The sequence below is a fragment of the Hemicordylus capensis genome, chromosome 3, assembly GCF_027244095.1.
Source record: "Hemicordylus capensis ecotype Gifberg chromosome 3, rHemCap1.1.pri, whole genome shotgun sequence".
Lineage (NCBI taxonomy): Eukaryota > Metazoa > Chordata > Lepidosauria > Squamata > Cordylidae > Hemicordylus > Hemicordylus capensis.
The window spans coordinates 335,601,700-335,627,609 of record NC_069659.1 but is presented as its reverse complement, the minus strand read 5'-3'; the positions used below and the strand labels follow the sequence as shown (position 1 = coordinate 335,627,609).

General features: G+C 45.2%; 2 protein-coding genes across 14 annotated transcripts in view; one reads left to right on the top strand and one right to left on the bottom strand.

Moving 5' to 3' along the window:
• Positions 1 to 6,719, bottom strand: part of LRRIQ4 (leucine rich repeats and IQ motif containing 4) — a 20,210-nt gene extending 13,491 nt beyond the window's left edge. The window contains exons 1-2 of one of the 8 annotated variants that reach the window (XM_053308006.1): positions 2,072 to 2,605; positions 1,084 to 1,141 (exon numbers count right to left, since the gene is read on the bottom strand). Coding sequence is in view for 2 of the 8 variants with exons in the window: in XM_053308003.1 (XP_053163978.1) it covers positions 6,622 to 6,704 (83 nt within the window). In the remaining 6 variants the exon portion in view is untranslated. Of the gene's footprint in view, positions 1 to 1,083; positions 1,142 to 2,071; positions 2,606 to 2,636; positions 2,778 to 6,471; positions 6,552 to 6,621 lie in introns of those variants that run through there. The other 7 variants (XM_053308009.1, XM_053308011.1, XM_053308003.1 and 4 more) reach the window with 7 other exon arrangements.
• On the top strand, positions 2,427 to 25,910 carry LRRC34 (leucine rich repeat containing 34). Of its 6 annotated transcripts, none has more exons than XM_053308015.1 (11): positions 2,561 to 2,717; positions 9,854 to 9,975; positions 12,089 to 12,210; positions 12,413 to 12,477; positions 13,948 to 14,031; positions 15,948 to 16,076; positions 19,364 to 19,459; positions 20,342 to 20,496; positions 21,902 to 22,057; positions 24,197 to 24,323; positions 25,690 to 25,910. In XM_053308015.1, the coding sequence occupies exons 2-11, from the start codon at positions 9,854 to 9,856 to the stop codon at positions 25,891 to 25,893; spliced, it is 1,260 nt and encodes a 419-aa protein (XP_053163990.1). In that variant the 5' UTR covers positions 2,561 to 2,717; the 3' UTR covers positions 25,894 to 25,910. The 6 variants fall into 6 exon arrangements, with proteins under 6 accessions (XP_053163991.1, XP_053163990.1, XP_053163988.1 ...); XM_053308013.1 differs by having other exon boundaries at positions 2,688 to 2,810; XM_053308017.1 differs by lacking the exon at positions 2,561 to 2,717 and adding an exon at positions 6,561 to 6,791 and having other exon boundaries at positions 24,202 to 24,323.

Genomic DNA, 25,910 nt, shown 5'->3' with positions numbered 1-25,910 from the left:
CAGTGCAGCCTAGCCCGGCTTTTTAGCCTGGCCGTTAGCCTAGGTTAAAGGGGTGGGTGCTCCCTTAATCCGGGCTACTTGCTAGTGTGCAAGCATGGGCTGTTTCCAGCTCAGATGCACACAGTGTCATGAGGTGCACCGTGGGATTCCCAGAGTCCAAGACGCGTTGTCCCGGCTTCCGGAGCTGTGTATTGCACCATGCACCACTGCTCATATGGAAACACAGTCCACACTCCCCAAACAAGACGTTGCTCGTCTGGGGGCGGGGGAAGGTGAATAAAAGAAGCCTTCCTGCCCCGCTGAACCGGGTCATGTGAATGAACTCACAGTATTTTAGATTGTGAGCCTTTTGAGACAAAAAATTATCTTATTCTTTCTCTATGTAAATTGCTTTGAATACCTTTTTGTTGAAAAGCTTAATAAATAATAATAATAATAATAATAATAATAATAATAATAATAATAATAATTGCTGAAAGGAAGACCAAGATTTACAGGTAGTGGATCAGCTGACTCATTTCAAGAGACCTTCATCAAGAACAATTTGGATGCAAAGCTTTAGCAATCCACTGACAGGTGTTTGGGGTGGACTTTTGCACTGATCTCTGTATTATTGCTGTTCTAATGTTGATTATTTTATTGTACTTTTAATGTGGTATAATGCTTTGGCCCTTAAGTTTTAAAGACACTTTTCTCTAAACAAATAAATACATTTAACAAATGAATAAATACATTCACATGACATACAATAATGCAATTTCCTGTGACCCACTCACAGCTCCAGGGATTGAACAGGCAGAAACAAAAACATTCCTGCTAAATTTAACCCACTTGGCATAAGGTCAATGGGAAGACCCCCTCTTATCCTCCCCTCCCTCAAAGGGAAAGGAATTAAGACAAGATTCTAACTTGACACAATCCCTCAACCTGAAGCCCCTCTAAACTGCGAGGTAGTCTGCTAAATGGATTCTCCACACTCTTTATCACCCTTCCTTTCCATATTGCCAGTGATAATAACTATATTTCAAGAGCAAGCCACTTTGGTGCACATGCGCACGTACACACACACACACACACACACACCTTCAAGCCATTTCCTTCTGCACTGACCTCCATGCAGTGCTGCATTTCCCCCAGCATCCTTCAAGAGAAACAGAGTCCTGTTTTATCTAGTCTTGATGGCTAGAGGCTAACTCCAGGTTCAGAGACAGGACGCTTCTGCAAAACAGTTGCAGGGGAGCAATAGCAGGAGGGGGACAAGCCTTCATCTCCTGCTTGGAGGCTTCCCAGTGGCATCTGGTGGGCCACTGTGGGAAACAGGATGCTGAACTAGAAGATAGTAGGCTGTGCAGGTTGGGAAAGGGGGATTTCCAACTTCTCAAGTGGGAGTAGTTCTGAGCATGACTACAAGCCCCAGAAGCCCATGTGTCCTCCCAAAAGCTGCCTGGGCTTCCCAGACTGCCCTGTGTCATTCCTGCCTGCCCTTACAAGCTCCCAAGAATCTCTGGCCACCCCACTGCCCCCATGCCAGTGCTGAGCAGGCAGTTGAAGGGCCTTTATTCAACAGTGCTCTACCTGGGGCACATGCCCTGCGATCTGATGCCTCCTGGTGGTGAGGGAGGGCATTTCTGACACTGGAAAATCCCCCCTTTCCAACCTGCACAGCCCTAGAAGATAGGCCTTCGGTCTGATCCAGAAAGGCTCTCCTCGTGTCCTTATGATATCTGGGACAAAGCACTGGGAGGCGTAGTCTTTCCCAGCACTTTCTCCAGATGACATGAGAGGGCTCCATTTCTCTTAAGGAGCCCCACTGAGCAGGGAGAACAGCAACCTCTGCATGATGCCGGGCAGCTGTGAGGAGCATTAAACACTCAAAACGAGATAGCCTTAACTCTGCTCTTCAGCCAGCAGATCTTTCGACTATCTGATAATGTAATGGAGAGCAACTAAGGTGGTAAAACCTGACCCCCATACCTTTTTGGTGCCCCCACTAAACATTTAGGCTGGCTACGGGCCGGCTTGAGACTTGGCAGAATATTTACCAAGTCGTTACTCTTTGTGGTGTACTTACAAAGGCCCACAGGCTCTCTGCACAGCATCACTTCCACCATGCGCCTAAATACATTTACTAAGAATTAAGCCTGACTGGTTTCCAGGGACGTTACTGACGGTTCTTCAGACTGAGGCCCATGCCAATCATTCTGGTCCTTAATTTCAAGGTGGTTTTTCCGGTTGGCCTTTCCTATGGAACAGGGGCACAGCTACAACTGACCAAGTGGGGGAGGGGAGACAAATGTCCCTGGGCCCTTGCGTGTGGGGGGGGGCCTGTTGACTGGGTTGCTCTCCCCCATTGTGCCTTTCTGAAGAAGCGGGGAGCAGGGGCCCATCTTTACTTTTTTGTCCCAGGGTGCACTCCAACCCCTGATACAGAAATAGATCAGGATGCAAATTTGGTGTAAAGACATAAAAGGTGGAGGAAATTTGCTTAGTGAGGATGGTTGTCAGAGAAAGTCGGTGGCACTACGAGCATGTTATTCTTTGACCACTGGCAGTTTCTGACCCAACTGCCAAATTCCATGGTACTCCCTGTTTGGAGTCCTTTTCAAATAGGGAATGAAGATGATTCGCTCATGTACCTCTGATGTCATAAAACCACCTGGGACGGACGGACGACACTGCCTGATTTCCAGGAAACAGGCACCAACTGCAGGAGAGAAGTAAGTGGTTGATGAGCTCACGTCTACCTCAGATATCGTAATAATCCCACCATGGACAGCTTTAACTCCCCAGGGATAAGCTCAACTTCTAAGGTATCAGCAGATAAAGGAGGGGAAGGGAGTAGGCTAGGGAAAAACTAAGAGAAAAGGAAGGGTCTAGATGAATCGCTGGGAGAACTCAAATATCAGTCAGCTTCTCAGTTCGATTATTTATTTATTTTTATTTTTTACATTTTATATCCTGCTCTTCCTCCAAGGAGCCCAGAGCGGTGTACCACATACTTAGGTTTCTCCTCACAACAACCCTGTGAAATAGGTTAGGCTGAGACTGAGATAGAAGTGACTGGCCCAGAGTCACCCAGCAAGTCTCATGGCTGAATGGGGATTTGAACTCGGGTCTCCCCGGTCCTAGTCCAGCACTCTAGCCACTACAGAGATGTAAGTTTTGGGTGGTATAAAAATATGTTAAATAAATAAACAAATAAATAAATAAATAAATCACACTGGCTTATACAGAAAGTAGAAACCAATTCTACCCGGTGTGGCTTGATCGTAACTGTTGTGGTATGATGGGTAGTGTTGGGCCAGGAAGACTTTTTCTAGATCGTGATGCTCAGAGGGTGAGCTTGAGTAAAGTTACTTTCTCGACCTCATCTGCTTCACTGGGAGATGATAAAATGACTTCATATACACTGCCCCAAACTCCTTTGAGGATGGATCAAATACAAACGGCACCAACTTATTTATTTATTTATTTATTCATTCATTCATTCATTCATTTATTAACTAACTACATTTTAATACCGCCTTTCTGCCTTGACAAAGGCACCCAAAGCCGTTTACAAGATTAAAAGAGACAAATAACAGATTAATAAAACGTTGTCTCGGGCTGTTGGTCTTTTGGGGAGCTGAAGACAAGAGCTCCCTAGCCTGGGAGGGAAAAACCTCCTTTTACAGAGGAGCCCATAATAAAAATGCACTGTGGGCCGTTTCACACAACCAAGTTGACATCTTGAGAACAGACTCTGGGTAGATCTGCACAGAGTTCAGTCTCCACACCTCTAGCTTATGGGGATATTGCTGAAGGCAGCTTTAAAGGTGGGACAGTAAACGCAGGCTGCAGTGAGAGCTGGGCTGAGTAGAGAATTGGGCATTATTACCTCACTGTCTACTCAGCTCTGCCTCAGTCCACACTCATCCCATGTTTTCAGTACACCAATAGTGCTGTGGCCAGTAATTTGCATGCGACCTCAGGATCCAAGACATTTTCTAAAAAAAAGGTTGTCTGGGACGTTATTTCATAACAGGCAAATACATTCATAGGGTAGGATCCAAGCTAAGTTAGTCATGACGAAGTCCCATTGAAATCAATGGATCTAGTTAGCCATGAGTAGCTCGTCTGATTTATTTCAATGTGCTTCATCATAACTCTTAGTCTGGATCCTGCCCATAATATATCAAAAAGTTCCCCTTTAACTGAATTCTGTGGGGGCATGATTTTTTGGTACCACATAGCCAGTGTGGTGTAGTGGTTTGTTGGACCAGGACTGGGGAGAACGGAGTTCAAATCCCCACTCAGCCATGAAACTCACTGGGTGACTCTGGGCCAGTCATGTCTCTCTCAGCTAACGTACCTCAAAAGGTTGTTGTGAGGATAAACATAACCATGTACACCGTTCTGGGCTCCTTGGAGGAAGTGCGGGATATAAATGTAAAAATAAAATAAAATTTGAGGTTAGTTAAGAATAGTTGTGAACCGAGAGAGAGAGTTTGATGGCCGGAGTAGGTTCAGAGAAACCGACTTTGGCCATTAAACACACACTCTCTCCAAACTGTACACAGCTGACTTTGCACACCATCCCCCAATCAAATATACCTACAGTCACAAAATGGGTAATGACAACGACAACAGTGAAATGCACCAAGGGCCAAACGAGTTTTTGGAGTTGTTTTTATGGCAACACAGCAGCTGTGCGGGGACCTGGTCTGTACTGGGACCACAGTCAAGTAGAGAACGTGTAACTCTTTAATGCCACGCAATTTCCCCGTAGACATTCAACCCCCTTGAAGGTGCCGTTGCAGCAAGTGGCACCTCTGGGGGCCCACAGCAGCTTTTTCGCAGGGAGACAACTTGCAGAAACAAAGTGTTTCATTAAAGAGTTAAACACCTCCAACCACAGGACCTCATGTGGTTGTTAAAAGAGAAAAACAATCCCCAGACTAAATGACATGTTTAACATATGTCTTGCATGGCCTCAAGACTGCAGATTTACAAAGTGTGTTCTGGGGAATAGGTTTTTCTCAGAAGCCTATCTAGAGTTCCTCAATGCGAAGATTGCTAATTTGTGGGCAAGCAACGAGCCAACGTGGTATAGTGGTTAGAGTGCTGGACTAGGACTAGGGAGACCCGAGTTCAAACCTCCATTCAGCCATGATACTAGCTGGGTGACCAGGGGCGTAGCAAGGTTGGAGTGGGCCCAGGGACAAGATTGTAAAATGCACCCCCCCTCACTGAAGCTCAGCTCATGAAGTAAAGACATCTTAAATGAGGCTGAATAGTGGTAACAAAAAGCATAGTAAAATTTATACACACACACATCATCATCCTAAATCATCCTGGTATACATCATCCTAAATTTTTTTTAAAGGTTTTGTAAATTGTAGATAATGCAAGTCATTTAATGGTAGTAGAGAAAGACATGCTGTTCTGGTAGCTCCAGGTCATAACACTCACATCAGTTTCAGAGGATGAATACAACTGAAGGAAGCCCGGGCGGGTTCATGGCTGGGGGAGTCAGTCATGTGACTTGCCTCTGGGGGGGGGCCTCCAAGGCAGTGGGCCCCCAGACAACTGTCTCCCCTTGCCCTGTTATAATTACGCCCCTGTGGGTGACTCTGGGCCAGTCACTTCTCTCTCAGCCTAACCTACTTCACAGGGTTGTTGTGAAAGAGAAACTCAAGTATGTAGTTCACCGCTCTGGGCTTCTTGGAGGAAGAGCGGGATATAAAATATAACAACAACAACTTGAAATACAGCTTGTCTGGCCACCACTTGTGCTGTTCCCCCAGCAGTGCGTACTGTAGGGGGGAAAACAAGCTGTAAGCATTATTGGATGTGGGGGGGAGAGAGTGGGGCCCACTGTCTGAACTGAGTGTGCACCCTAGAACAGGGTTTCTTAACCTTGGACCCCCAGATGTTGTTGGACTACAACTCCCATCACCCCCAGATACGGCCTTTGTGGCTGAGGATGATGGGAGCTGTAGTCCAAAACCATCTGGGGGCCCAAGGTTAAGAAACCCTGCCCTAGAACATTTCTCAGAGTCCTCTGAAATATGCAGGGCTCCTTGGCAAAAGGAAGAAGGTCCCCTGATATTAAAAAAAAAATCTGAAAAACACAGTACTGAATACACACACAGACAATTTAGCACTTCTTCTAGCCCCTGCTCTTTTTAAAAATATGAGTCGGCAATTTCTCAGCCTGGGAGCACAGGCGTCTCATGTCAGACATGGGGGGCAGAGCTGTGGTAACTCCCTGGTGGTGAGGGCAAGGCGCCCTCATGCACATGCTTAGGCTCACTCTTCTTTAATATGACTTCAATGACATGTGCCTTTGAAGCGTTGGCGCTGAAAGCAAGTTCAGTTTGTCCCGGTGGTGCGCTATCACTTAGATTGAGAACAGTCTCCTACTCAGCACCAAAATCAATGCATGGATGATAGGCGTTCAGTATGAACCCCAGACTTGGTATAACTCACCGCCTTGAGATACACATATCAGGCGGTATATAAATATGATAGATTGATAGATAGATTCCAGCGCTGCTACTGCTGTGGGACCCCAAAGGCAGCGCCGCTTGTCAGTCCCTCTTGCTTTGTGGGCAAAATTGGATGGTGTGCCCTCCTTACCCGGGCTCCGCTGGGGCGCAGGCGCAATCGGAATCCCCCTGGGCTCCGATCGACAAAGAATGAAGCGCGTGCAGCGTCCTCATAGCAACCGGGGCCCGGGTGCGGTTTGTTGCCCTGTTACGTGCTCTCCTCCTCCGCCCGCCCAAGCAAGCAGCGCCGAGCAACAGCAGGTAAGCGGCGGCACGCTCAGGCCCTCGGGAAAGGAAAGTTGCCGTTTTTGTCCCGGGGCTCCAGGTTGTCCCTAATGCATGGAAGGATGGCTGGGTGGACAGAGAACTCTCTCGCTCCGCCACTGTGTTCCCTGAAACCAGCATAGCGGGAGTGGGCTGCTCCGATTCCTTGCCGAGGGGATGCGGGGAAGGGGCGAGGGCACTCCTGATTCCGGAGAAGGGGATGGGAGCCTCAACACAAAACAAAGCTGATTATCTGCCTGAGCCTTTTCTTAACATAAGCCGGCAACACAGGTTGTTACGTAGAACTCTAGCAGGCGATTTTCTCCAGGTTTTATTAATGGCTTCACTTCCATAGCCTTTACAGAGTTCTGGTAAGATTTAACTAGGGCGTGTTTTTGTTTTTCCTGATGAGACGTTTGTAAACGGGAAAACACATCCTACCTTCTGATGGAAAATAAAAGTTAGGCAAACAAAAAGGAATTATCTCGTCGTACAACATTAGATTAACTAGTTGAACTCATTACCACCCAGTTTTCCAATGATCTGATCCATGAATATGTGTGTGAGAGAGAATTAGAGTGTAGTTTTAGTGAGAGTTGCTAGGAATTCAGCCTTCGTGCACAGGGATGGTGTGTGTCTGATTATTTTGGGGATTGTCATCATCCCCTTTTCCTCAACGATTTTGTGGCTTCTTGCCCGATATTGGAATGTAAGTGTAGGTGGACAACTGATCTGAGTCTCCACTGCACATCTTATCATCCGTTGTTGAATTTGAATGAATGGCACATTTGAAAAAAAGAATTCTGCTACACTGTTTATTTTCAAGAGGTCTTTATTCTCTTACTGCTTCATCTCTATGTGTTTTTCGTTACAAATAAGTCCTGCTGAGTTTAAAAGGGTTCCCTCTTGAATAAACATGCATGCCCTCAACTCCTGACTGTAGGCTCCCAATGGCATCTGGTGGGCCACTGTGCGAAACAGGATGCTGGACTAGATGGGCCTTGGGCCTGATCCAGCAGGGCTGTTCTTATGTTCTTATGATTGTAGCCTTACTCCCCAAATTGCAATTAAGAACATAGGAAGCTGCCATATACTGAGTCAGACCATTGGTCCATCTGGCTCAGTATTGTCTTCACAGACTGGCAGTGGCTTCTCCAAGGTTGCAGGTAGGAATCTCTCTCAGCTCTATCTTGGAGATGCTGCCAGGGAGGGAACTTGGAACCTTCTGCTCTTCCCAGAGTGGCTCCATCCCCTGAGGGGAATATTTTATAGTGCTCACACGTCAAGTCTCCCTTTCATATGCAGCCAGGGCAGACCCTGCTTAGCTAAGGGGACAAGTCATGCTTGCTACCAGAAGATCAGCTCTCCTCCATATCTGAACTATGACAGTCTTGCCTTTTCTGTGCTTCTCCAACCCCTTCCTTCCCCACCCACCCCCACTTCCAAAGAATTCCTGTACTGATTGCTCACCTCTGCCCCCTGGGAAGGATCTGTGTCACTGCTGTGTCCCTTACAGCACCTAGCACACATTCACTTAGTACATAGTAAGGCTGGCTCCTGTGAATCGCCGGGATTGGGCTTTTACCTGGGAAAAAGGGTGCAAGCACGCACTTTTACCCAGGTCTGGGGGGGTTGTGTGGTTGGAGGCAGCGCAAGCAGGCACAGCCGGGCGCCTAGAGTGCCTGGCTAGCTTCAGGGGAAATCCCTCAATGCACCAAACCAGGAGCAGTGTTCCCTCTAACAGGGATTCCCAGATGTTGTTGACTACAAGTCCCAGCATTCACAGCTGCAGTGGTCTTTGGCTGGGGATTATGGGAGTTGTAGTTGACAACATCTGGGGATCCCTGTTAGAGGGAACTCTGGCCAGGAGATATTAAGGGTTATCTGGAGGCTGGGCTTCTTTTTCCAAGCCTCCAGAGACCTGCACTGCTCGGACCGTGTGGGTGCGTGAGCTGTGTGCCACACAATGCATCAGTGATCGTCTGGGGGGAAGGTAGGTTTGACCCTGCCTCCACCCACCCACCCACCCCGCCCAGGAAACGGTTGTGTGAACAACCTCAATATAAACTTGTCTGAACACAGGTCCACATCAGAGAGGGGTTCTGCTCTGTGTTTCGCTACCACTGGAGATGTTCCGAGGTACAAGGGACAGGGTCTTTTCTGTTGTGGCACAAAGAGCTGTCTGGCTCCTCCTTTGCCTTTTCAGTGAAAAAACATACTTATGCCAATGAGCTTTTGGATTTCCTTTAGTGGATTAGGTATTGTTCCTCATAATGATGTGCTGAGCTCGTTTTCCAATTTGTTTGGTTGTTTAAAGCCCTTATCTGTCTTTTACTGATGTTATGTATACTTATTAATGTTGATATTTCCTGTTAGCTGCTTTGATTACTTTTCGATATAGAAAAGCAAAATACAATGATTGAAATTAAATAATTAGACATATGCTGCCCCAGTCTTAAGGGCTTGGTGTGGGTAACTGTATGCAAATTGTTCTGTATGTCACTCTGAAGTGCAGATTTCACATGCAGAATCTTGTATATGGGATAAGTGGATTTGTATGAGTTTCCCCCTGAAAGCGGAGGGAGGAAAAATGTTAATTGGTCCTCACAATAGAATTATTCCCAATATGGCTAGAGGGTGGAAAGGCTCTTTTAAAAGGAAGCAAGTTGAGATATGGCTTTGTTTGGAATCCTTTTATGTATGAGGGGAAGGGGGAAAACATGCATCCACTCATCCATCATGTGCAAGAGGATCCCACAGATAAAGGTACAGGCCAGTCCAAAGTAACTGCAAAAATCAGCCAGGCTTGGTGAGCATCTGCATGAAGTTGGTTCTGTTCACACAGTCACATGAAGCTAGGTTTAATGTGGGTTACCAAGATTAGTGATAATGCCAAGGTGGGAATCTCAGGCCATAAACCATCTTGGCATGGGTTCACACAATCAGTCCAATGTTGGTAACCTACTTTAAACCAAGATTCAAACAACTGTGTGAACAAGCTGGTAATGTATGATTATCTTCATGTGGTGCATATCAAATTGCCTTCCCCCCCCCACCAGATGAGCATGCCGAAGTACGTAACCCTTGACAAGCAATATTCTCAAGCCTGCCAAGAACTGAAACATCCTGAGAACCCATTCATCGCCCACATTCTCCGAGAAATGAAGCTAGACGACGAAGCGTAAGACAGCATTCAACCAATACATTCTTGCAAATTTGGGCTTTGATACTCTGCTTAAAAATAAAGCAATATAAATAAATAAAAAGTCTGAAAAAGAAAATCTGGATTCTGTATCCATCATACCTATTTTCTCATTCTGCACTGTCTGCTAAATAGTGGGAGGGACAGGGAGATTTGCAGATCTTTGTCATGGCCCACTGCACATTCACACTAATGCAAGTTCTGACCACTAAAAATCCTGTTCTGAGATTTCACCAGGTATTGACCACACATTTCTGAGTTTGTTTTCAAAGTCATAAGAGCTAGCAACATTTTTTAAAAATAAGAATTCAAAGCAGAAATGCTGAATTTTGTACCCAGTACTGCAGTCTATTCTTGATGTGGCAGTTTCCCAGAATTGCAGAATATACACTATCCTCTCATAAAAAGCTGGGCCAGTATAAGGAGTTGGCATCCTTGTTGGGCCAGCTGCTGAGGACCCACTGTGGATTCCTTGAGGCCATCCCTGGGCCCTTTGCTTTTGTGTAATGGTGGCAGTTCGTTGAATTGTACGCTGTATGCATCCTTGCAAGGGCTCTCCTTTTTAACAAATACACACATAGATCCAGATGAATAGGACCAGTGAAGGTCATGAAGTCCGCCTATCTGCCTTTCATGCTTATCTTAGGGATATTTTAAGGTGGAAACATATCCAGGTTATTCTGGGATGTTCCTGCCTCCCAGTTTGTACTGTGCAAAATCAAAGACTTAAGAGTTGGAAGGAACCATTGAAGTCATTCACACAATCAAACTGTGTTCTACCTGGGTTTGGGAGCTGTGTGTGCTCCCAATTTTTGGTTGTGTGGAAGCCAGGTAGAAGGAAAAGCTACCCAGAGTTACTTCCTACCCTGCTTCCACACAATCACTTCTACCCAGGTTTTCCTCTTTCCTTCCTTCCACACAACCCAAAATTGGGAGCGCACGCAGCTTCCAAACCTGGGTAGAACACAGTTTTTGACCGTGTGAATGACCTCTTAGAGGTCTTCTGTCCAACCCCCTGCTCAGTGCAGGAATTACCCAGCCAGGAAAAAAAGAAAGAAAGCTGGTTTCTGAACGTGTTCTGGGACTGAGCAGCAGGAGACAGAGAGCTGATGAAGGGCAATGGCTGAGAGTGTGAGCTAGGAAGTCCTGGTTCCAATTTCACCACAGGGTGACTGTAGAAAAGTCACCGTTCTCTCAGTTCAGCTCCTTCACCCATAGGAACATAGGAAGCTGCCTTATACCAAGTCAGATCATTGGGGTATCTAGTAGGGATGTGCACGGAACCGGTTCAAACGACCAGCAGTTCCACTGGTTTGAACTTGCAGGGCGTTGACTTTAAAGGTAGGGGAGAGTGCATTTACCCCTCCCTCTGCTTTCCCCCACTGGTGCTCCATTGCAAACCAGTCCGGTGGGGCGTGCGCTCAGTACTTCTGCTTACTGAGGAGCCGACATGGTGGCAAGGAGATATGCTGCCGCCCCACTGTACTGGTTTGCAATGGAGCGCTGGTGGTGCAAAAGTAGAGGGAGGGGGTAAGTGCATTCTCCCCCACCCGTAAAGTCTACCCCTCCCACCTTCGAACTCTCCCTGCCCAGTTCCAAGCACATCCCTAGTATCTAGCTCAGTAATGTCTACACTAACTGGCTATGGGTCTCCTAAGTCTCAGACAGGAATCTTTCCCAGCCCTACCTGGAGATTCCAGGGATTGAACCTGGGACCTTCTGCATACAAAGCAGATGCTCTGCTACTCATCTGTGACCTCTTCCCAACTACTCTAGAGAGATATAATGGTTCCGACCTACCTTACAGGGTTGTTGATGTAAAGATTATTACGATAATATCTGTAAACTAACTTGAACTCTTTGAATATGATGTATAAATGCTGAATATTATTGCAGCATCCACTGCATGACTAGTTTTAAGAAAGAGGGGAAATGCTGCATAATGTTTATGTTGAAGAAAGTAAGATGTGATAATTGTTAAAAGGTTTCCATGGAGAGGAACATAATGAATCTAATGTTCTGAAGCCGCATTTTAGTGGGGCTGATACAGATGAAACAACAAAAAAACACCCTTCCATTTACATTATAACAGGTTGGGGGAAAGGATCACTATAAAGATAGCTGGAAATAACCGCCTGGTACCCGTGCAGAAGGTGACAGATGAAGATTTTCCAATCATTGCTGCAGTCTTTGCAAACAATATATTTCTTTCAGGTACTTCTTATCATTTTAAATTTTGAAATACCACTTTTCAGTGCTCATTCACATCACAAATACGTCTTTTCCATTTCCTCTTCAGCATAAGTAAAAGAAGAGAGGCTCAAAAGTGACTGGAGTCTCAATTTTGAAAATGCCCTAAGGGATTAAGTCAGGTAGAATGGTATCTGCCAATGTCTGAATTCCTTGTCGCTTTCAGGACTGGACCTGAGGTATAACCTGTTAACCGATGCTGGTGCCATACACATTGCAGCATTCCTACAGGTACTTCTCGTGAACAATGATGATAATTCTTACTTTACCCTTGTGATACCTTTTGGAATATGGGCACCCTAATTAACAGGAACACGGTCTGTAGGACCTAGGAAGCTGCCTTATACTGAGTCAGACACTTGGTCCATCTCACTCTCAGTATTGTCTCTAGTACAGGGATTCTTAACGTTGGGTCTCCAGATGTTATTGGACTTCAACTCCCATAATCCTCAGCCCCAGTGGCCTTTGGTTAGGAATTATGGGAGTTGAAGTCCAATAACATCTGGGGACCCAACATTGAGAATCCCTGTAGATGTCTCCATCCGTAGCCAGTAAGGCTCTTCACACAAGCAGTGTGGAGAGCCAAAGAGGGTTCTGCAGGGAGAACAGGCTTGACCCACTCTCCCCGCATACGAGCACACAGCTTGCCTTGGGTGGCGGGATTGGCCACCCACACAATTACTGGCTCCGTCACGGAGCCGGTAGAGGCAGTGGGGATTAGGGGCCTCCTGGTGAGTGCACTGGGGAGCCCACTGATGCTGGGAGACTTCTTGTAGTCTCCTGGTTGTGGCGACACACAATCAAACAAAACAGGGTTAGCGGAGCACGCACTCCACTAGCTTCGCTTAAAAGGCAGAGGGGATTAAGAGGGCTTGCTGCCTGTAGCCGTGCAGCTCCTGGCAGTTCACATGCATAGAGGAAACTGGGCTGGGCTCCCTCAGACCAGTTTCCACCACACGTGAGAATAGCCTCATGGTCTACACTGACTGGCAGTAGCTCTTCAAGGAGTTCTTCCTAGCCTTACCTGGAGATGCTGGGGAATGAACATGAGAGCTTCTGCATGCGATGCCACCAAGTTATGGCCTCATCCCGCCCTCAAAGTGGAGGACACCTGCAGGAGAACCATGTTCAGATCTCCTAACCTTCTTTTTAGCTGAAATGCAGCAGGTACCTAAGGACCACCTTCTCCCATGGGAATCTGACTGTCTTGTGAGAACATCTCAAGATGCCCTTTTGTGTTTGTCTCCTCCTTTTGTAAGTGTGCTGGGTGGTCATGAAAGTGAGGCTTTCCCAGTGGCTGTCCCTGGCCTTTGGAACTCCCTGCCACAGGAAATTTCACGTCTCCTCTTTGAAGAATGGCAAAGACCCACTTTTTCCAGTTAGCTTTAGGTGAATTTGGTTGAAGTCTGCTTTTGTTTTCTCTCTTTTTGTCTAGTCTTCTTTTATTGTGTGCTGTTATGTTGATATAGTTTTAAAATTGTTAATGCTGCAAGCTGTTTTGAGTTTCTTTTGGAAGAAATCCAGGGTGTTCATTTTTAAATACATAATAAAATAAACCAGTTGCAATCCTGTTGATCAAAATTGGGGAGAGGAGTGGGATACGTGGTCTCCAGATGACAAGTCTGTGGGGTGCATAGGATGGAAGTAAAGGTCCTGTGGAATCCATATATTAACAACAACCTCAGTGTCCTTGTGTTTTAGGACAACCGTACCCTGCATTATCTCAACCTGATGTTTAATGACATTGGTACTATTGGAGCAGAATTCATAGCTAAAGCGCTGCAAGTAAGTACTGTGGGGGGAAGCGCTAGCTACATTATTTGAAACAAAATACATTAGAACCCAGAAATCAATCCTAGTTATTTGCTGGCTTGGGTTTAAAGAAGGGTTTTCTTTTTCACTCTGTTTTGCTGCAGTGCAGTCTGTGTTCACATGGCCAAAGATAAATTGATCCAGCCAGTATGTATTTTGAAATAGATGGAATGAAAAATAATTAATTTTGGCTAGAGTGTACCCTATGTTAGGTGTTTCTTTATGTGTTCTGTATAAGATAATTTCTAAAGTACTTATGAAAAGCTGAATGAACCAAGTCTGTTCTCTAGGCCAGGGAAAAAAAGATGAAATATGTGCATGCGTGTGCACATGTGCATGCATTTGTGGAGAATGGGAGAAAAATATGCTGCCAGTTTGCCAAATAAGGCAGAGCGAAGACAAGGAATCGTAGTTCATCTTGTCTTTGGGGACTAGCAAAGAAGCAATGTGTTGACAGTAGGCTGTATCTTACACGGCTATAGAAAATCCATAGAAAAGAGGAGTAATTTTGAGTCAGTCCGCCTCTGCCCTCGGGGCAGCCTTTCCAGGAGGCGGGATGCGGCAGTCTTCTCCAGCACAGACATGCAGAGGGGCGCAGTGGGTGGCAAGCATTAACCTGCCACCATCCCACAGGCCTCCCTGCTGCCAGGGGTCACTGCCCTTCCTCAGCCCACTGGGATATGTCCCCCTCTTTCCCTTTTCCTCCCTCCCCTGAGGTGACCTAGGAATGCTCCTGTTGCCACTGCCTGGCTTGACATAGTCTGAGAGTGCTCATGTGCTGCCACCAGCTCAGCAGCATGGCCTGAGAACACGGAGCATCTGCCCACAGATAGGAGGTGACACATTGTTTTTCAACTCGGGCAGCAAAATGTCTTGGACCGCCTCCGTCTGCCCTTCTGCCTCCATCAGTAATGTGGGATCCAGGGAGCGTGGCTTCTGCGTACTCCAAACTGAAGACCCTACACAAAATACTTAAGATATATATTTATAGGAAACTTGGCTGTGAAATTGATACGAGGATATCGCTTGCCTTAAGAATGTCGCACATTACAGCACAGCCAGTGGTTCTGGCTCATTGATCCCGTCGGTCTGTTCCTATTTTTATGCCTTTGCTGCTATGCTTTACTACTCCTTTATGGGTATTTTTACTGCTGTTTTTATTGGTTCCATCTGTTTGTTTGTTTTTTAAGTATGATATTTTAATGTATATTGCATTTTTCCATCCTTGTTTTGAGCTGCCTTGGTAAGTGAGATGAAAAAATATTTTAAATAAACAAATAAGCATGTTTACTAGAGAGTAAGTCCCACTTAAATCAGTATTTTAGGTATGGGATGTCCTACTTCAGGACGAGGCTAAGATACTTTACAACGTTATGCATGTGGTAGAATGTAAAGTTTGTGCAGCTGTAAAATAATGTAATGTGTGCTGTCAAGTCGGTGTTGACTCCTGGTGACCACAGAGCACTGTGGTTGTCTTTGGTAGAATACAGGAGGGGTTTACCATTGCCTCCTCCTGTGCAGTATGAGACGATGCCTTTCAGCATCTTCCTATGTCACTGCTGCTGATATAGGTGTTTCCCATAGTCTGGGAAACATACCAGGAGGCATTTGAACTGGCAACCTCTGGCTTGCTAGCATAAAAATTGTGTAAATGGAATTGTGCAGTAGTGAAGCCATTATAGATCACGCGATCACCGTCACGAGACGCTTCTCAAAAGGTCGTTTGGTGGCTTTCTAAGCTGTGGATTGTGCTTCCTATGAATATCCAAGGCCTTACATCACCAATGGCCTTTAAAAAAACAACCCTAAAATATTTGCCAATCCATAGCAAATTATCCATATTTCATGGATTAGTGTGCTGAAAAATATAATTGATGTTTTATGTCTAGAGGAACGATGCTCTGATTCATTTAAGAATGACTGGCAACAAGATTGACAACAAGGGAGGAATGTACTTTGCAGCAATGATGCAGATTAACTCAACATTGCGGAAGTTAGATGTTGGCGACTGTGATCTGGTGAGTAAAATTAACCCACAGTTATATAATCTGAAGCTGTAAAAGGGGTGAATTGGGAAGCATAACTTATTCCACGGAGTACATTGAATGTTCTACTTTAAATCAACACACTAGATTTGAGGGAGACTTACTAGTTACATATGGGGGCTTTGCACAGTTTTGCTTTCCTGTGGTCAGTAAGACACTAAGGGTACTTCCAGATGGGCTGTTTAGTTGGGGGTGGTCACACTTTGCTCATTCACCCTTTAGAGTTCACACCACACCATTGCCGATCTGTTATTCACTTGTATTCACTTGATTATGCACTGTGTGAAAAAGTACTTCCTTGTGTCGGTCCTAAATTTCCCAACCTTCAGTTTCATGGGGTGACCCCAGTTCTAGTATTATGAGAGAGGGAGAAAAATGTCTCTCTGTCCACCCTCTCCACTCCATGCATAATTTTATACACCTTGATCATGTCTCCCCTTAGTCCCCTCTTTTCCAAGGTAAAGGGCCACATATGCTGTAGCCTAGCCTGATAAGGAAGGTGCTCCAGGCCCCAGATCAGCTTGGTTACCCACTTCTGCATCTTTTCCAGTTCTACAGTATCCTTCTTATGATACAGTGACCAAAGCTCTATGCAGTACTCCAGATGTGGCCACACCATAGATTTGTATAAGGGCATTATAATATTAGCAATTTTTTTTCAATCCCCTTCCTAATTATTCCTAGCATGGAATTAGCCTTTTTCACAGCCACCGTGCACTGAGACGGCACTTTTGATGAGCTGTCCACCACGACACCAAGATCTCTCTCCTGGTCAGTCACCGACAGCTCAGGTCCCATCAGTATATGTGAAGTTGGTGGGTTTTGCCCCAATGTGCATCACTTGCTTACATTGAACTGCATTTGCCATTTTGTCGCCAACTCCCCCAGTTTGGAGAGATCTTTTTGGAGTTCCTCACAATCTGTTGTGGATTTCAGTACCCTAAATAGTTTAGTGTCATTTGCAAATTTGTATTAAATTAAACTATTGTATTGTTTTAACTTTTATATATGTGTTATATGTTGCATTGTTTTAATTTTTATATATGTTTTGGAGAGGAGAGCTGGTCTTGTGGTAGCAAGCATGACTTGTCCCCATAGCTAAGTAGGGTCTGCCCTGGTTGCATATGAATGGGAGACTTGATGTGTGAGCACTGCAAGATATTGCTCTCAGGGGATGAAGCCACTCTGGCAAGAGCAGAAGGTTTCAAGTTCCCTCCCTGGCTTCTCCAAGATAGGGCTGAGAGAGATTCCTGCCTGCATCCTTGGAGAAGCCGCTGCCAGTCTGTGAAGACAATACTGAGCTAGATAGACCAATGGTCTGACTCGGTATATGGCAGTTTCCTTTGTTCCTATGTTCCTAATTGTTTCCTATGTTCCTAATTGTTAGCCGCCCAGAGACATATGTTTGGGCAGGATATAAATTTATTAAATAAATAAAATAAATTTGGCCACTTCGCTGGTCACCCCAACTTCTAGATCATTGATGAACGAGTTAAAGAGAACTGGTCCCAGTACTGATCCTTGGGCAACCCCACTTCCTACTACCTCCATTGTGAAAACTGTCCATTTATTCTTACACTCTTTTTCCTGTCCTTCAACCAGTTACTGATCCACACATGAACCTGTCCCCTTATTCCATGACTGCTAAGTTTATTCAAGAGCCTTTGGTGGGATACTTTATCAAAGCTTTTTGGAAGTTGAAGTATACAATGTCAACTGGATCACCTTTATCCACATGCCTGTTGCCACTCTCAAAGAACTCCAAAAGGTTAATGAGGCAAGACTTTTCCTTGCAGAAGCCATGCTGGTTCTCCTTCAACAAGGCCTTTCTCCTATATGGTTAACAATTTTGTCCTTAGTATGCTTTCTATCAATTTACCCGGCACCAAAGTTAAGCTGACTGGCCTGTAATTTCCCAGATCCCCCCTGGATCCCTTTTTAAAAATTGGAGTCACAGTGGCTACTTTCAAGTCCTCTGATACAGAGCCTGATTGTAGGGACAAGTTATATATTTTTGCTAGGAGATTGATAATTTCACGTTTGAGTTCCTTCAGAACTCTTGGGTGGATGTCATTTGGCCCTAGTGATTTGTTAATTTTTAGTTTTTCATGACAGTTTAGAACATCTTCCCTTGTCACCTCAAATTGGCCCAGTTCCTCAGCCACTAAACCTGAAAAGCTCAATTCCGGAGAGGGTATATGGTCAGTATACCTTACCGTGAAGACAGATACAAAGAACTCATTCAGCTTCTCTGCAATCTCCTAATCCTCCTTAATAATCCCTTTTACACCCTCGTCATCTAAGGGTCCAACCGCTTCCCTGACAGGTTTTCTACTTCTGATATATTTAAAGAAGTCTTTGCATCCCTTATTGTGTCCTTGCATTTCTTTTGCCATAGTTATGTTCCTTCTTGTTCTCTTCATTTGGGCAGGACTCCCATTTTCTGAAGGAAGTCTCCTTCCCTTTTATAGCTTCCCTGACTCTACATGTTAGCCACGCTGGCATGCTCCTGAAATTGGTGGTACCTTTCCTCCTTCTTGGCATACATTCCAACTGTGCTTCTAGTAGTACATCTGTGCTTCTCATAGTAGTCTACTATGAGAAGACTATAATCTACTGTGGGGTGTGTGTGGGTGGTGGGAAGATAGCAGGACACACAGAGAGAGAAGATATGCAGGATTGCACAAGTAAAGATGTTTGGATTTAAACTAACCAGGTGCATCATTTGCTTCAGGTCTTTAGCCTGTACAATTTCCACTGATTCTGCATAAAGGCATCCCAATATTAGGAACATAGGAAGCTGCCTCATACTGAGTCAGACCATTGGTATTGTCTACACAGGCTGGCAGCGGCTTCTCCAAGGTTGCAGGCAGGAGTCTCTCTCAGCCCTATCGGGAGATGCCAGGGAGGGAACTTGGGACCTTCTGCATGCAAACATGCAGATGCTCTTCCCAGAGCGGCCCCATCCCCTAAGGGATCCCCTAATCTTACAGTGCTCACATGTGGTTTCCCATTCAACTGCAAACCAGGGCAGACCATATGGCTAGAGAGTGCAGTGTTCTGATTTGGTTCTGGTTCAGGCCAATAAGCATTTGGTAACTGGATCATGTGGGAAAGTGTCAATATTATTTGCATTATATTATGGTGACGACTGGCAGTTTTGATTTGTAGCTTAACTTGTTTCTTGACAGTGGGTTTACTTGGTGAGATCCATGAATACCTGAGTTTCTCTGGATTGTACCCTTTGTCTTTATTTCCAGGGTACACAGAGTCTAATAGCACTAGCAACAGTTTTGAATCACAACGAAGCAGTCAGAGCCATAAACCTAAACCGGCCAATTCTCTACAGTGAAGAGGTAAGCACCATGCATAGTCTTACTTGAAAGGTGACACAGAAACTAGAAATGCTGCAATAAAAGGAAATATTTAATAAGAATAATAGAAGATCGTAGTGGGTAACTTACTAATGTCTGTCCTGCTCTTTGTCTTTTTATTCACCCTTCCCAAATGGTTTGGAATTTGGGCACCTCAGGAATCGCTTCTGTCCCCATGAGCCTGCTCAGCATTTTAAGGCCTGCCATTTGTCACACCACTGTGGGAGAGATAGGGCCTTTTCAGAGGCCAAGATTATGGAACACCTTCCCTCTAGAGACCACTTGAGCTTCCTTTCTTGGCTTTTCTCAGGTGCCTTTTAAATTTTTTCTGTACTTCAAGCCTGGAGACCTAAAACTAACCTTTGAGAACTTCAACAACTTCTTCTTCTTCTTCTTCTTCTTCTTCTTCTTCTTCTTCTTCTTCTTCTTCTTCTTCTTCTTCTTCTTCTTCTTCTTCTTCTTCTTGCATTCTTTCTCTCATTCATCTCAATGATAGTTGTTACTTGCCCAACTGCAGTACAAATGGCCATTTTAACCAAACAGACTTCCACATTTAATTACCATAAACCTGGATCAGCGTGATGATGTGAAACTCCAGAGACCAGCATAATGGCATTTAAAAGCAATAAAGACCAGGCAATGACATCTTCATCCTGAAGACAGCACATTATACACACTGCAGAATTTGCTGGATAAAGCATACTGGTTTGGTGCTGTAAAGCAAATGCACATCTGGATATGAACCCACATCTGCATTGCTCATCTGCCCTCCATTGAGTTGATTGACTATGATGTGAATGTGCATCCCACACAGTCTCTAGAACATGGTATGTTCATGTTGTAATTTAATTCATTGATCTTTAGGAAGAGACTACAGTCCACCTGGCCCTCATGTTGAAAAGTAACTGCACTCTCATTGAACTGCACATGTGTAAACATGAAATGAAGAATTTTGGTGTTGAACGATTGTGTGAGGCGTTATATGAAAACAAAACCCTGAGATATCTGGATCTTAGCTGGTGAGCGAAGCTTAAATTATACAGATTGCCATTTTGTTTTTGGAACAATAGTCAGTAATTAAAAAGAAATGTCGTTTAGTCTTGCTCCTTGAATTCAGCCATTAAGGTCTATTTTTAAAAACAGAGTGTTATCTGTGAGCAGCTGTGCCTGAGGATGAAGCTACAAGGACTGACATGGTCCACAGCCCTCTGGCAACAGAAGGAGGGCTACAGGGGGCGGGGGCTGGGGGTCCACAAGGAACCTTCAACGTCCTTGTGCTGAAGGCTCCTTTGCGCAATGGAGCAGGGAGTGATTTTTTAAATCTTTCCCCTGCCTCTAAAAGCCCTTTCTACTGGTATAAATCTGTTCCTGAGGGTTGCCCAGCCCTGAAGAACAGATTTATACCAGTGGACAGACTTCAGGAAGGAAGGCAGAGACACAAAAATCGCTCCCCCTCCGCTGCGTACCCGGTCTGCTGTCCAAAGGGGCCTGCCACCACCATAGTTCCCCTACTGTCGCCGGAGGGCTGAGGATCATGTCAGCCTTTGTATCTTGTTCTTCAGGCATAGTTGCTCACAGATAACATTCTGTAAATCAGCATCAGCAGTTCTGGGCTTTTGCATAGGCCTGCTGCTGCTGCTGCTGCTGCTGCTGGTGGTGAAATCCTGAGGATAAGTATCCCACTGGAGGTGTAAGGACCCTCAGTATTTCTTTCTTCTTGGGTAGGGAGTTGTCTGGGAGTGTAGATATGGCTACCCCTCAAGGAATATTGATACCCTAGACTCCTCATCTGTGCTGCAGGGGCCACAATAGGGTCTTTCTCTTCCTCTTTGGAGGTCTCGTCGTGTCTCATCTGGGCATAGGTGGGTCCTTATGTTATGGTGAGGGAAGATTTGATGTAGCAAATCTGGCTCACACTCTTCGCTTTCAAAAAAAGGTGTGGCCTACTAAAGAATATGACTTATCTTAGTCTGTGTATCAGTAGTTGCTCTCATATGATATTAAAAAGGGCTCTTGCTATTTCAGGAGAAGGCATTCAATGGTCCACATACTCTGAATCGCCCTATGGCCGATTTCTGCACCGCTTGTGCTGCTGCAGGTGTGTAGAACAAAATCAACAGAATTGTGCAAGAGTGCTGTTGCTCAGATCCCCCCAAATAGTGCAAATGTAGCTGCACAACACAACACTCATTATTTCCAACAGAGTACAACAGCGTTGGTGTGATTTTATTTTTTTTAATTGCACAATTACATTGATTTTGGTTTACATGCCCACAGCTGTGTGGGCGGTTCAGAAACCACCCATGAAACACTGTGCTTTATATGGGTCAGTAATGTGTCACTTGTAAAATTATGAAGCACATTTCATCGTAATGCCTCCCTTTTATTGTTGAAAAAGATATTGATATGTTCCTCTCTTTTCAGTAACAAAATTACTCGAGATGGTGTCAGATTTTTGGGACTGCTGTTAAAACGGAACAGTACCCTGGAAATCCTGGATCTTAATTTTAACAGGATAGAAGATGATGGAGCTTTCTACTTGAGTGAGGCACTTGCTTCGCACAACCGGACCCTTCAAGCGTTAGTACAGAGAAACTTAACTTCTAGGATACATTACTATAATAGCAGAATGTTTGATACGCTAGTACAGGCTGTAAGAATCAAACTAGCTCATACTTCAGATCAAAATGGAGAAGATAAGCATTGCAGTGAGACAGAGGCCTTGCCCAAAAAACGTCCTTATAGCAAGGGTGAGAACGCTGGGGTGTCTGTGTGCAGTTCAAGAATTACACTTTGGTATCCTCTGAGATGTTACAAAGGATCCTGGGATGCACCTCTTAGATCACCTGTCACTTCAGTTACACGCTTTAAAAGACTGATCACATCACATGACCATCTGATACTAAGAACATAAGTACAGTTGTCCCTTGCCAGCCACGAGGGTTCCCTTCCTGGAAAACGGTGCAGTTGGCGAATTTGTGGTAGACAACCAATAGGAAAGCATTGGGAAATGGGGTTAGGGGAATCACAGTCGCAGAAGGGCCGCAAAACAAGGTAAAAAACAGCAAGAATTGCCCCCTGACCCCCAGAAATTTATTGTGGTTGGAGATGCTGGGAGTTGTAGTTAAGCAACATCTGGAAGAAACATGGTTGGGAACCACTGATGTAGAACCTCGCTGTTTTCCTGAGGCTTGGGCCTGTGGTGAACCTTTTCATGTTACCAATCTGTGGGTACTCATTCAAGCTGTGCGGCCTCCAGGCCTGCTATGGGAGGTTGTATTCTCTCCCTCCATCAGCAGCGCCCCCACCCCATGTAAACAGTGGGGCTAAATGACCATGAAATGCAGAAGGTGTCATCTCTATACCTATGTGTGTATATAGATATGTCTGCCAACTAAGGCTAACCTCATGCATCTGTGATGAAGTGGGCTCTTTGTTAAAGAAAAGTTTATGACACAAGAAATCCATGACATAAGATATATGTGACTCTTGTCCACAAAAGCTTATGTCACAATGCATCTGGTCTGAAGGCACCAAAAGATTTCTTCTCACTTTTGCTGCAATAAGCTGCTGTTTCCCTAGTAAAGCAAAAGAGAGGTCTGTCCATGGAAGAAGGCTTCTGATGTGGCTGTGTATCCACAAATTTATGATCATGGGGGCCCACTGTGCTGTTTGGATGGGACTTTGTAGGTAGATGGGAATGCTTAACACAGTCCAGGACAACTGCTTGGTGTGTGCAACTGGAGCTGGCCGTGACTTCAGAGGTCTACCCTGGCCATACATTTGTCATCTTAGACATGTGTGTGCATGTCTAAGATACTGAGAGTGAGAGCTGTCGCATAGGGGCCAATGGAGAAAGCAGGGGTGTCAAACAGTGACCCTCCACATGTTGTTGACCTCCAACCCCTGTTGACCCATCAACCCTGGCTACTGGCCACTGTTACTGGGGATGATGGAGTTGTAGGCCAACAACAACTAGAGGGTCGCAGTTTGACAGCCCTGCTCTACATGGTAGCTGTGCTGGATAGAGTAACTTGCCATCTAGATCCACCCCATCCTGTGAAAGGCTTGCTAGTTGCTGCTGCCGCCGCCGCCGCCACCACCTACTGCCACCATCCACTGCCACCACACACACCCAGAAAATGGCACAAACAATCAGGGCTGTACAACTTCAGCCCTCCTGCAGATATTGGACTACGACTCCCATCATTCCTGACTGTTGGCCATTGGAACCTAGGCTGATAGGAGTTGTAGTCCAACAGCAGCTGGAGGGATGGTTTGTGCCGTCCCACTCTAAACGTAGCAAGCTGATCTACATGTCACGGCTGCTACAGAGTCTTTCAAGCTCTAAGTCAAGGCAGTCACGACATATTTGTTCACCCAGGCTTTTAATTAGATACTGTTTTAATAGTTTGATGATTTTAAATAGTTTTCACATTGTTTTAAGTTTTAAATTGTTATGTTTTGACCTTTTTACTTGTTTTTATTGTTTTGATGTAAACTGCCCAGAGACTTGCATTTTGGATGGTATACAACTATGTTAGATAAATAAATAAATGTACTGATTGCAACATTCATATAGCTGGTGGGAAGGGCTTTGTAGACTGTAGCCCTGTTGAGAAGAATATAGTGGGAGGGGCAGCTCTTAGATGAACCTTTTCACAAGGCCACCTCTCCTAGCTTGATCTTATTTTCTGCTTTAACCCTTCTATTTATTAGGTTAGCAGTGACAAAAAACAATATAACTGGGAAAGGGTTGGTAGCCCTTTCAGAGTCCATGAAAACAAACCCGGTTCTCTCCTATATCTATATCTGGGGAAACAAGATCGATGAGGAAACCTGCGTGGTACGTCTCACTCTTAAAATTAATTAAACCTGAAGCTTGTCAAAGATGACAGTGGCATGTCTGTGCCCGCCCATCCACCCCACCCACAAACGTATTCTGCAGAGATGGGGCCAGTCCTGCTAGTGGGCTGCCTCCACTCCAGGCAGGGTCAGTTCTAGTTCTGCATAGGTCCTGGAGGCAGATCAGACCAGGGTCATGTGAAGGCACAACACTTTACAGTTAAGAGTCAGCACTTTGAATTGAAGCTGGAAACAAATAGGCAACCAGTGTAGGTGAAAGCAGTATGGATATGCCCCATTTCCCTTCTACTTACCCCTTTCTCCTCCTCCCTAACTTCTGCTATCTATTCCACTAATAATTTATTTATTATTTATTGTTTCTCTGTGTAAACCGCCCTAAGCCATTTTTGGAAGGGCGGTATAGAAATCAAATTAATAATAATAACTGCTGCTACTCAATCCCGGCCAGCATATGTCAGAGGGCTGGGCCTGGAGCAACAGGCCTGGCCCTGCCTCTCTGGCTGCACCCACTCAGCAATCTCCAGGCTTAGCAGGAAACTTTCCAACTTTTTGTTGAAAAGCAGGCTATAAATATTCTTCGTGGGAGTAGTAAAAAGGTACGGAGGGACCACTTCTCCATCTCTGCTGCCACTGAGGCCTGCAGTACTAGCAGACTGACAGGCTTACAGTTTGCTGATCCACCTATGGCCCAATGGACTGTAGCCCATTCAAATCGCAGGTAAGTTCTGCTGCTTCTCCATTCCCATGTTTTAGCATCACAATGCTGTGCATTTTGCCAGCTAGTGACAGCCACTGATGTGGAGCAGTGGAAGGGAACTGTGTCAGGATGCAAGCAAGTAGCACTAGATGTTATAGGAGGTTATGCAGCTACCCTTTTTTGGATTGGAAAAATAGCAAAGAGGGATCTCTCTTCAAAGCCGTCATCCTGATCTTTACTCTCTCATTTGCTCTGTAAAAAATATGCAAGCGATCCCATCACAGATTTCCTGTCTTATTCATAAGAACATAGGAAGCTGCCATATACTGAGTCAGACCATTGGTCCATCTAGCTCAGTATTGTATACACAGACTGGCAGTGGCTTCTCCAAGGTTGCAGGCAAGACTCTCTCTGAGCCCTATCTTGGAGATGCAGTCAGGGAAGGAACTTGGAACCTTCTGCTCTTCCCAGAGCGGCTCCATCCCCTAAGGGGAATATCTTACAGTGCTCACACATCAAGTCTCCCTATCATATGCAACCAGGGCAAACCCTACTTAGCTAAGTGGACAAGTCATGCTTGCTACCACAAGACCAGCTCTCCTCAATTACTGGTACACCCTTAGTCAACCAAATACCCTGTGTGTTTCAGGCATTTACAGAGTTAATTCAAAGCGGCCGCTTGAAGCCAACTGGCACCGATGTCGAGCCATATGAAGTGGATGGGCACATGTACCTCGCTGAAGTATCCCATGGCCTTAAGAGGCATTACTATTGGACCCCAAGTTATGGAGAGCCTGATAACAAAGTTGAAAATGCCTCTCTAGCAATAGCACCTGTTACAGAAAACTTGTGAATAATGGTCTACTAGGA